Raw genomic sequence first — 12,251 nt, forward strand, 5'->3', positions numbered from 1 at the left:
AGTTTTTGTTCTCCTGTCTGCACCACCTCCCTTCCCTATCAGAGGAAATAGTTTCTATGAACACTAAAAAAAGAATATTTGTGTAGTGTCTTGTAAAGTGTCTGCAATGTAATAAGACCCTAGGGACCCTAAGGACCTGGGGTCCTAAGACACCAGTCGGTTTTTACAGGAACTTGATAAATTGAAGTATGACTCAATGCCATATAAGGCCATTTTGGTCAGATGATCTAAAACTTGATCAAAGGAGTGGGTTTTAAGAAGTATCTTTAAGAGGAAAGTGATGTAGAGAAAGGGTGCAGTTTAGAGAATAGGAATTCCTGAGCTTAGAGCATCAGCACAAATCCTTTAATCATCTTGAACACTTCAATTTGATTAACCTTTAATCTATGTTCAAGGGTGTACAAGAATTATCCATCCAAACTGTCCTCATAATTTCACTGAGGGTGGAAAGAGATGGAGTAAGGACAGGGGCTTCAGGAAGAGAATTCAAAAGTCGAGGGAACAATATGTCAAAGGTTTCATCACAAACATTGGAATATAGAGCCAAGAGATCTACCACAGATCAGTGTGAAAGGGGTGAAGAAAATGTTGTTGAGATAAAGCATTGGCAAAAGTCATAGAGATTGGATTGTGGAAGGTCCTGTTGGGATTATGAACAAGGATAAGATTGAGAAACGCATATTTTGAGCTTTTGCATTTTACTGTTAGTAAATCTGCTTCCTCTCCCCGTGTCTGCGTGGTTTCCTCCGGGTGCTCCAGTTTCCTCCCGCAATTCAAAGGTGTGCAGGTTAGGTGAATAGGCCATGCTAAATTGCCCGTAGCGTCAGGAATAAATGCAAGTTAGGGGAATGGGTCTGGGTGGGTTGCTGTTCGGAGGGTCGGTGTGGGCTTGTTGGGCCAAAGGGCCTGTTTCCATACTATAGGGATTCTAATTATTTTTAAAAACTTGTTGAACATGTGGCAGCAACTCCTGCAGAAATAATTGCTTTTCAACCAACAGTGAGATTTGGTTCCTTTGTCTAACTAGTGTAATATTCAGATAGCAAAGAGTAAATGGATAAAACACATCCCTTTTCCATACAATCTTTATTGTTCAAATTTGAATATGTAGCAGGGTAGTATAGGTTCTACGTCATACAGAACCTCGGCTCAGCTGACTGGTTCATAAAAAAAGGTACTTCAGGTAATTAAAAAAATTTTAATTAAGATTTCAATCATCAGTATAAGAACAGTTAGATCAATACTTCCTAAACCTTTTCCCAATGTGACCCCAGTTCAAGGCTTGAGCATTGTTATCCTCATCAATGAGATCTGGGTGAGTGGGTGCCTGGAGGAGCTGGTATTACTCAGCATTACTTGCTGCCTCAGAGCTCATCAACATCAACTCGTAACCCTTCTTGGGCTCCTAACATCCACTTTGGGAAGCATTTGGAGAAATTTGTAAAATTGTCTTCATACAGTCAAAACTTTGCTGGAGGGAATACTTAAGGCAGAGACTAGTTTCTGTTTTACAAAACAAAGTAGGTGATATGTGAAGCACAGACGAATGTGAAGGAGGCTCTCAGTCTGGTTAGTTTGAGATTATACAGGCAGAGCTGTGGTGAGGACATATTCTGAAGGTAGTGTTTGCTGACACTATGCATGGGCGCTAATTTGAAAGCACTCAAGCACACAATTTCAAACACAATATGTTCTCCTGTAGAATGTGCACATGATACCAAATGCAGAAGTAACACAGTATATGTGCAGAGAGTTATAAATCACATAACATCAGGTTATAGTCCAACAGGTTTATTTGGAAGTACAAGCTTTTGGATTGCTGCTCCTTTGTCAGATAGCTAGTGGGGCAGGATCATAGGACACAGAATCTATAGGAGAACATCATAGTGTCATATACTGATGTGATGTATTGAACAAATCTAGATTGTTGTTAATGAATCAAAACCTGCAACTCATTCTAAAAGATGAAAGACTTAACAGCAATCTAGGTTTGTTCAATATATTGCATCAGTTGTGTGACACTATGATCTTTTGCTATAAATTCTGTGTCCTATGATCCTACTCCACTAGCTACCTGACAAAGGAGCAGCACTCCGAAAGCTTGTCCTTCCAATTAAACCTGTCGGACTATAACCTGGTGTCGTATGATTCTTAACTTTGTCCGACCCAATCTAACACCAGCATCTCCACATTAGGTGCAGAGAAAATACGCATGCTTTTGAAATGGGTATCAACGATGTGGAGTGAGGACGTGAGAGGAGGGAAGAGGGCTCTGGATTCGGAGGATGGGCAAGGTGGGCCCACGAACCAGGCAAGACCTCATTTCTAACCCCCCAACCACCCACCTGCCCTCCCCGTTTGCCCTGAAGCAGTTTGAATGCACGGGTGATTTAAAGTGGTGCACTGCACACATTCACTGGAGAAAAATTATTGCAATGTCAATAAGATTCAGTTCTTTTTGTCACTTCCTTCAAAAATATTTCTTTATCAGATTTTTACAAAATGAAAATTCATGGAGGGGGTGTTGAAAAAGTCTATTTGCCTGAATGTCAAGTAGTATCCAAGCAGTTAATGAGTCATTTTGATTTCCAGTTGACAGAGGAAGACAGTGCCATTCAGATAACAAAATGAAGAGGTGATGGCCGAGTGATATTATCACTAGACTATTAATCCAGAGACCCAGCTAATGTTCTGCGAACCTGGGTTCAAATCTCTGCCATGGCAGATGGTGGAATTGGATTCAATAAAAAATATCTGGAATTAATAATCTATTGATGACCATGAAACCATTGTTGTTTGTCAGAGACTAAGAAAAATCAAATTGAAGTTCTCCTTAAGGGACCCACAAACCAGTCAAAGCCAGAAAAGATTAAACGGGCTATTTTGTGAGGACTGTTGTTGAGTTGTGATTATTTCCCTCCCTGAAACCCAGGTTAAAGTTCCACCAGCCCCAGAGGTGTGCAATAACATCTCTCAACAGGTTGATCCGAAGATATCTAAACTGGTCATATTCGCTTGCAAGAAACTCAAATGGTCTAATTAGGTATTCTACAACCAATGAGTCCTATAACATGCTTTTTTGATGTGATGAACAATGTATCAGTTACAAGTGGTACCTAAGAGCTGGAAATCATACCTTGAGAGTAAGTATTGGCTGGTTCATCACAATTTCAGTAAGAGTTGCTATTTGGTGGGTAGGAACTCGAGCTATTTTATCTCTCACAAGTCTGTGAACTGACATCAATTCAGGAAGCCCTATTGGAAGCGAAATTGAAAGGAGCTAAAAGAGCACATAGTCCTGGTCAAATCTGGGATCATTCAGTGCTGTATGTCTCAGTGGACCTTCATTGAAAACTCTCTTGAGCCACCAGGGAAGAAGGCTTAAGAGATTATGCCAAGACCCGTGGTGTAATGGATCCCAGAATGACAGAAAGTATGGCAAAAGTAGTGTTTGCAGCAGCCATTTACAAACGAGGAATAACGTTTATTTATATAACACCTTTCACATTCACAGGATGTTCCAAGGCTGTTCATTCCAATAAATTACTTTGAAGTACTTAAAAGAAAAATTCCAAGCACTGAAACATGACCAGGCGATCTGTTTTAGTTGGTTAACAGTTTAATGTTGGCTACGAAAGGTTAAGCTTGTTCTGCTCTTCTTCCAAGTCATGCCAAGAATTTTGGTTTAATGTCTCAGCCAAAAGATGGCATCTCTGATTATGCAATATTTTCTCAGTCCTGCATTGAGATGTCAGCCTAGATTATGAATCTCGAAAAGAATGTGTTTTAGAAAGGGATGAAAAGGAGCTGCAAGTTCATTACTAATGACAATGAAGCCTTATTCAAGGGACAGAGTCCAAATACAAAAAATGCATGATCTGTTAATAAAACAGTATGTATGGAGGTTTGTGCTCTCCAGAGAGGCTTTAACAGATGTATGTGTGATATGTAAGATTATCTAAAGGGGTTATTAGTGACTCCAACTGCTCTCTCTGTGGCTGTGAAAATGACAGCAGCTGTTAACTTCCTGCCTGCCTGGTTATGCAAACCAATCTGTAATGAGAGTCAAAGAACCATGGAAGGGTAAACTATACCTATGCCATGCTTTCGCTGGAAAATCTGCCTCAAGGGAGAATTGATCAGAGATCCAGGCTGCTAAACTAGCCTTTACGTTGTACCCCTTTCTCTTTGAGCACAAGTTCCAACATCTCCACATATTCCACTTAATTCAAAAGGTGTCTGAAAAACTGTCGTTGAATTTGAGAAAGCTTTTTTGCATTTAAACAAAAATGCTTGAAATACATTAAAGGTAGCCCGCAACATGATGTGATCATATTTAACTGTTGAACTGCCACCTCCCAAGCCTTGTATATCACGCATGGATTGAATGGAAGTCATGACATTCACTGTTAAGTATTAGACAATAGACAATAGGTGCAGGAGTTGGCCATTCTGCCCTTCGAGCCTGAACCACCATTCAATATGATCATGGCTGATCATCCTTAATCAGTATCTTGTTCCTGCCTTATCTCCATAACCCTTGATTCCACTATCCTTGAGAGCTCTATCCAACTCTTTCTTAAATGAATCCAGAGACTGGGCTTCCACTGCCCTCTGGGGCAGAGCATTCCACACAGCCACCACTCTCTGGGTAAAGAAGTTTCTCCTCATCTCTGTCCTAAATGGTCTACCCTGTATTTTTAAGCTGTGTCCTCTGGTTCAGCACTCACCCATCAGCGGAAACATGTTTCCTGCCTCCAGAGTGTCCAATCCTTTAATAATCTTATATGTCTCAATCAGATCCCCTCTCAGTCTTCTAAACTCAAGGGTATACAAGCTCCAGTCTTTCAGCGTAAGGTAGTCCCGCCATTCCAGGAATTAACCTCGTGAACCTACGCTGCACTCTCTCAATAGCCAGAATGTCTTTCCTCAAATTTGGAGACCAGAACTGCACACAATCCTCCAGGTGTGGTCTCACCAGGGCCCTGTACAGCTGCAGAAGAACCTCTTTGCTTCTATACTCAATCCCTCTTGTTATGAAGGCCAGCATGCTATTCGCCTTCTTCACTACCTGCTGTACCTGCATGCTTATCTTCATTGACTGGTGTACAAGAACACCCAGATCTCTTTGTACTGCCCCTTTACCTAAATTGATTCCATTTAGGTAGTAATCTGCCTTCCTGTTCTTGCCACCAAAGTGGATAACCACACATTTATCCACATTAAACTGCATCTGCCATGCATCTGACCACTCACCTAACCTGTCCAGGTCACCCTGTAATCTCCGAACATCCTCCTCACATTTCACCCTGCCACCTAGATTAGTATCATTAGTATTGCACCTCCTTTTGCCACACCAATGACGACTTTATCTGTCATGATTTGGAGATGCCGGTGTTGGATTGGGGTGTACAAAGTTAAAAATCAAACCTGTTGGACGATAACCTGGTGTTGTGTGATTTTTGATTTTATCTGTGGAATTGTACCTTCAGCAAACTGTCCCTATATGCCAGTTTTAAAGATTTTATAATCAACACCATTGGTCTATTTACTGCCTGATCATTTTAATGGGATTTATATATAAACTGTTCAGGTGCAAAAATACAACTATTGTGACTATTTGGTGTGTGAACCAATTATCAGTGATAGATTAGAATGCAGCATTTCACAAATTGCAACATCCCTGCCTTGGCAGAAAGTGAAGGAACTTATTGCCAGATAATGATCCTGGCCAGCCTCCCACTCTCTAATGTTTTGAAAACTTCAACTCATCCAAAGCTCTGCTGCCTCTATATTGTTTCACACAGAATCACATTCACCAATCATCACCCTTGCCTAAATTGGTTCCTCGTGTTTTAATACTTCAACTTCAAGATTTTCATCCTTGTATTTAAATCTGTCCATGCCTCACTTCATTCACAGTATGATAACTCCCCATTTGTCCTAGATGTTTGACCTCCACCTTCACCCATTATTGAGCTAGGTCACCTAAAAGTGGTAATTGTGGCTCAGTCGGCAGCAATCCTGTGAATTACATCCACTCCTGTCCCTGAGCCCAAAAATCAAAATCATCATTTTAATACTGTACTGAGTGATAATGCATTGTCAGAAGTGCTGTCTTTCAGATGAGATGCTGAGTTATTGCCCCTTCTGCCCGATGAATATAAACAATTCTATGGAAGTATTCAAAAGAAGACCTGGGAGTTACCCCTTTTGTCCAGGCTAACATTTACCTTTAAATTAGCATTACAAAACAGATTACCTAATCATTACCATGTTAATGTTTGTGGGAGTTTGGTGATAATACATTGGCAGCCACATTTCCTACTTTATCAATATTTCAAAAGCACTCCATTGACTGTAAGGCACTTTGAAATGTGTAATGATCATGAAGAGTGCTATTTAAATGCAAAGCTCGCTTTTTAAGCCACACAGTTTGGCATTGTCTTTTTACTACCTCTGTCTCTCCATCTCCCCTTTCTCCATCATCTGCCTTAAATTTCATTTATTTGACCAAATATTTGATCACCATTTCTTAAACTTACTTCTTCCTTTTGGAATGCACTCCTGTTCTTAAACTCCTGTGGAGGATTGAAAGAGATTTTCCTATATAAGTGTAAGTTTTTCCTGTTTACGGCTGGATGCAAGCATAAGAGGTACAGTTAGTAAGTTTGCAGATGACACCAAAATTGGAGGTGTGGTGGACAGCGAAGAGGGTTACCTCAGATTACAACAGGATCTTGACCAGATGGGCCAATGAGCTGAGAAGTGGCAGATGGAGTTTAATTCAGATAAATGTGAGGTGCTGCATTTTGAGAAAGCAAATCTTAGCAGGACTTATACACTTAATGGTAAGGTCCTAGGGAGTGTTGCTGAACAAAGAGATCTTGGAGTGCAGGTTCATAGCTCCTTGACAGTGGAGTCACAGGTAGATAGGATAGTGAAGAAGGTGTTTGGTATGCTTTCCTTTATTGGTCAGAGTATTGAGTACAGGAGTTGGGAGGTCATGTTGCGGCTGTACAGGACATTGGTTAGGCCACTGTTGAAATATTGCGTGCAATTCTGGTCTCCTTCCTATCGGAACGATGTTGTGAAACTTGAAAGGGTTCAGAAAAGATTTACAAGGATGTTGCCAGGGTTGGAGGATTTGAGCTATAGGGAGAGGCTGAACAGGCTGGGGCTGTTTTCCCTGGAGCGTCAGAGGCTGAGGGGTGATCTTATAAAGGTTTACAAAATTATGAGGGGCATGGATAGGATAAATAGACAAAGTTTTTTCCCTGGCGTCAGGGAGTCCAGAACTAGAGAGCATAGGTTTAGGGTGAGAGGGGAAAGATATAAAAGAGACCTAAGGGCAACTTTTTCACACAGAGGGTGGTACATGTATGGAATAAGCTGCCAGAGGAAGTACAATTGCAACAATTAAGAGGCATTTGAATGGGTATATGAATAGGAAGGGTTTGGAGGGATATGGGCCGGGTGCTGGCAGGTGGGACTAGATTGGGTTGGGATATCTGGTCGGCATGGACGGGTTGGACCAAAGGGTCTATTTCCGTGCTGTACATCTCTATGACTCTATGACTCTACTAGTTATCTTGGAAGTGCTGTTCCAATCCAAAACTAAGGATGAGGCAGGGAAGGCTACTCTTACCTTTAACAATTATTTGAAAAATACAAGGACACAAAATGGACTCAACAGTCCACATGTTGTCTGTCTTTCTCCTTTTCTCTCACCCAGCAGCTCAAAAATAAGCTATTCTTCATTTTCAGTCTGTCTCACAAAATGACCTGACTCGCCGAAATTATTTCAGTCTGTTGAGATTCTTATTATAATCAAGGCAACATTTCGGCCTTATCTACATAAGCATTATAGCTGCCTGTAAAAGCCAGTGTTTCAAAGCAGAGGAAAGTCGATTGGATCAGAAACGTTGACGCTTTAATCATGCTCCAAAAGACAATTTTTACAACTTCTGTAATAATGGAGCTGTGTGGAGATTGTTGTGATCTTTTTTATAAGGAAGTCTGCACAGTCATACCTGCATCCTTCCTGTTTCTGGAAGTATAGATCTTAACCTTTGTAATCATTGTCATTTGAGATTTATTCTTCACAAAATAACAAGGTCCAAGTTAAATACAGATATCTGGTTCCACATATTGTATGCTTCTCAATAATTACAGCACGCACATTTTAAATAAAAGCATATTCCATCTGGTGATTGCTTTGTGATACTAAAAATGCATGTTATGAATTTCCTTTGGTTAACTGCAAACAGAAAAGGGTTAAACCAGCATTCAGTGTGCGGTGCACTCTGCCAGCTTATCAACTGAATTTTTGTGGGTTGGAGCGAGGATGTGTGTTGAATTTGGCTACAGAACAGCTGATGTTAAAGCTGGTGATTATAGTACAGGCACTGCACTCAGAATCTGATTTGGACTTTTGCCATCAAGAAACAAAAAACTGCTTAGACCAGAGATTTGTCATTTAAAGCTACATGCTAAATGCTAAAAAAAACCTTACAGTTTTATCATGAATTGTCGAATCCATAGATTCTTTTTTGTACTGACTGCAATAACAATGTTGAACGTTGGTCTGTCGGAATTATATGATATTGGTCATATGATTAATACAGTTGCAATGCAATTTCAGGACTAAGACAAAGGAAGAGAAACTGCCCATATCAGTGCCCGTTTCTTCACTGTTGCTGGGTCAAAATCCTGGAAGTTCCTCTCGAAGGGTGTGGTGGGTCTACCAACAGCACATGGACTGCAGCAGATCAAAAAGGCAGCTCACCACTACCTTCTCAAGGGCAACTAGGGATGGACAATAAAGGCTGAGCAGCCAGCAACGCCCACATCCCATGAGTTAATGAAAACATTCTGATGCTGACCTGTACCTTTTTTCCTGATGACTTCAGAGCCTGTATTTCAATTTTGGGGCCACTTTATTTTCCTCATTCACAGGGTGTGGGCATCACTGGTTAGACTACATGCACACTGCAAGTTCCAGAGGTGATGCGGGTCTTTTTGTCATCAAGCTCTCCCCACAAACAACCACTACAGCTTGAGGATCCCCTCAATAGCCAGGTTCACAAGGACAGTGACTGAGTACATGGGGGCTAGGAGGAAGGGAGTTCCAGATTTTTGACCCAGTGACAGTGAAGAAACAGCAAGATAGTTCCAAGTCAGGATGGTGCGTCATTAGGAGGGGAATATGGTGGTGTTCCCATACATCTGCTGTTATAGTGCCTTCAGGTGCTGGAGGTTATAGGTTTGGAAGGAGCCTGACAGATTAGCTTCCATTTTTCATTGTGTAATTTTAAATTCAAGACCATTGCAGTCTTATTTCACCCTGTTTTGCTACATTTACATTGTTACTTATATTGTCGATTGGTTTATCACCCATCCCTAGTCCTCTAGTGAAACATCACATGTTTATTTCTTCAAAGTTGGTCATGTGATGTGGAGGCACGGCCTAGTAGTATAATTGCTGAATTGTTAATCCAGAGACCTAGGAAGTATTCTCAGGGCCCCAGGTTCAAATCCTGCCACAGCAGATGGTGGAATTTGAGTTCCATTTGTTTCCATTCCAATAAAAATCTGGAATTAAAAGTCGATTGTTGGAAAGCCCATCTGGTTCACTAATGTCCTAGAGAAGGAAATCTGCCATCCTTACCTGGTCTGACCTACATGTGACTCCAGATCCACAGCAATGTGGTTGACTCTTTACTGGCCTCTGGGATGGGCAATAAGTGCTGGCCTAGCCATTGACATCCTCAGCCCATAAATGAATAAAATAAATTTAGCATAGGAACTGGAAAGGGTTGAGAGAGGGTCTTGAAAAATAATTTGAAAAACATGTGGTAAGGTGCATTTGTTTTCGTTCATATCATAACCTGTAGCATTTGATGTCTATATGCTGTACAGATTTCAGCTTACAATTGACATTCAAGATCTGCAGGGAAGCCTCTTCTGTCAAGATTTCCTTGTTTTTTTTTTGAGAAATTTCTGGTACATTAAAGGGGTCTGTGTGGCTGGACGAATTGGAATTGCTGTTTCTGCACCAATGCTGCATACTTGTGTTTACGGGAGAGTGGTGTGGCTCTGTATGCATTGGAATCTGGGGATCACAGACACTCTGGGGTTCATCTGCAGCAGGTCACACCAAGCTTTGTGAGCAATGGGAACATAAACTGAAAGGAGGATTTTCCAACAGCAAAGCTGAATGCTACTGGACATACCTGCACATGTTTCTGACATAAATTTATTTCTCAATGTCCATTTTGCACTGTGAGGTCTCAATGCATTTGTAGCTAATTCTTTGTCTTCTATATCCACACTCTATACTTTGTGCACCATCTGTACAATCAGGGACTAAGTGGACAGCCGAGGAACTACACAACAGTTACTTTTGCTGAAAATGCAGGACCTAAATAAGAAGCCAGGTACCTCAGAAACTCTTTGTTTATTTGTGAGTTCACTTACTATGCAAGTGTTTTTATGTTTGGATTGTTTCCTATTATGTGGGTCTCCTAATAAAGATTCTTTGTGTATTTCAAATTGTTATTTATTTTCATGTTTTCTCTGGGATTTCTTAAAATTAATTTTGTTTTCATAAGATTGCAATATATTTATAGAATCACAGATCATACAGTACGAAAGAGGCCCTTTGGCCATTCGAGTCTGTACTGCCAAAAATATGCTACAACCTACTTTCCCACACTAGGCCCAAAGCTTTGAATGTTGTGACATGTCAAGTGTTCATCCATACACTTTTTAAAGGTTGTGACATTTCGTGCCTCAACTCTCCTTTCAGGTAGTGCATTCCAGACCCCCACCACCCTCTGGCGTAAAATGTTTTCTTTAAATCCCCTCTAAACTGCCTGTCTTTCAATTTCAAATGATGTCCCTTTGTTATTGACTCTTCAATGAAGTGGAACAGCTGTTTCCTATTCACCCTGTCCATGCCCCACATATCCTGTCAGAATCCCTTCAACAACCTCTATGTCAAAGAAAAGAACCTGAATTTACCAGCCTCTGTACATGATCCATCCCAAACAATATCCTGATGAATCTCCTTTGCATGCTCTCTAGTGCATTTACATCCATCCTATCGTGTAGTGACCAGAACTACACACGGTACTCCAGCTGTAGCCTAAAGTTCTGTAATTCATTTATTTATTGTCGCTTTTGTTATTGTCACTATTTTTTACTCACTCATGGGCTGGGGGTATCACTGGCTACGTCAACAATTATTATTCATCCCAATCTGTCCTTGAGAAGGTGGTGGTGAGCTACCCTTTGAAACCACTACAATCTATGTACTGTAAATAAATCCACAATACCATTCACGAGGAATTACAAAATTTTGCCCTGGCAACACTGAAGGAATGTCAATATATTTCCAAGCCAGGATGGTGAGTGGCCAGGAGGGGAACTTGCAGGTGGCGATGTTCCTATGTGTGTGCTGCCCTTGTCCTTCTAGATAGAAGAGGCCATGAATTTGGAATCTCTCCCGTGTTTCTTGTAGATGATACACACTGCTGCTTATAGGCATTGGTGCTATAGGGAGTGGATGCTTATAGATATCGTGCCAATCAAGCAGGCTACTTTATCCTGGATGATATCAAGTTTCATGACTGTTGTTGGAGCTGCACCCTTCTAGGCAAGTAAAGCGTATGAGACCACACACCTGACTTGTGCCTTGCAGATGGTGGACTGGCTTTGGTGTGTCAGGAGGTGAATTACCAGCTGTAGGATTCCTAGCCTCTGAAGATGTTTGCCAATGATTGCATAACATTTAGCACCTTTTGTGACTCCTCAGGTACTAAAGCAAACCATGTTCAAATGCCATAAGCACTGGACGATATCCAGACTTGGGCTGACAAATGGTAAGTCACATTTGCACCACACAAATTTCAGGCAATGCCACCTCCAGTAAGAGGCAATCTATTCACCACCCCTCAACATTCAATGGTGCTACCATCACTGAATCACCACTATCAACATCTTGTGGGCTACCATTGAAAAAAACTGGACTCACTTTATAAATACAATGGCTACAAGAGCAGATCAGAGCCTAGGAAGAATGCAGTGACTAACTCAATTTCTATCCAACAATTGCATGGCACAAATCAGGAGTGTGATGTAAGACTCCCCACTTGCCTGGATGAGTGCAGTTCCAACAAAACTCAAGATTGTTTTACACTATCCAGGGAATTGCAGCCCACTTTGTTGGCACTGCATCCACTCTCTCT

At 41.1% G+C, this 12,251-nt stretch overlaps 1 protein-coding gene across 1 annotated transcript in view; it reads left to right on the forward strand.

The window, feature by feature from the left end:
• LOC122539946 (glycoprotein-N-acetylgalactosamine 3-beta-galactosyltransferase 1-like) overlaps positions 1 to 10,547 on the forward strand; it is a 56,360-nt gene extending 45,813 nt beyond the window's left edge. The window contains exon 4 of the mRNA XM_087977875.1: positions 9,922 to 10,547. Coding sequence (XP_087834001.1) covers positions 9,922 to 9,939 — 18 coding nt within the window. The 3' untranslated portion in view covers positions 9,940 to 10,547. The remainder of the gene's footprint in view (positions 1 to 9,921) is intronic.
• Positions 10,548 to 12,251: the final 1,704 nt, after the last annotated feature.

This window comes from Chiloscyllium plagiosum, unplaced genomic scaffold, assembly GCF_037043375.1.
Source record: "Chiloscyllium plagiosum isolate Xiang-an unplaced genomic scaffold, Cpla_swu_hap1 HiC_scaffold_32, whole genome shotgun sequence".
In the NCBI taxonomy this organism is placed as follows: Eukaryota; Metazoa; Chordata; class Chondrichthyes; order Orectolobiformes; family Hemiscylliidae; genus Chiloscyllium; species Chiloscyllium plagiosum.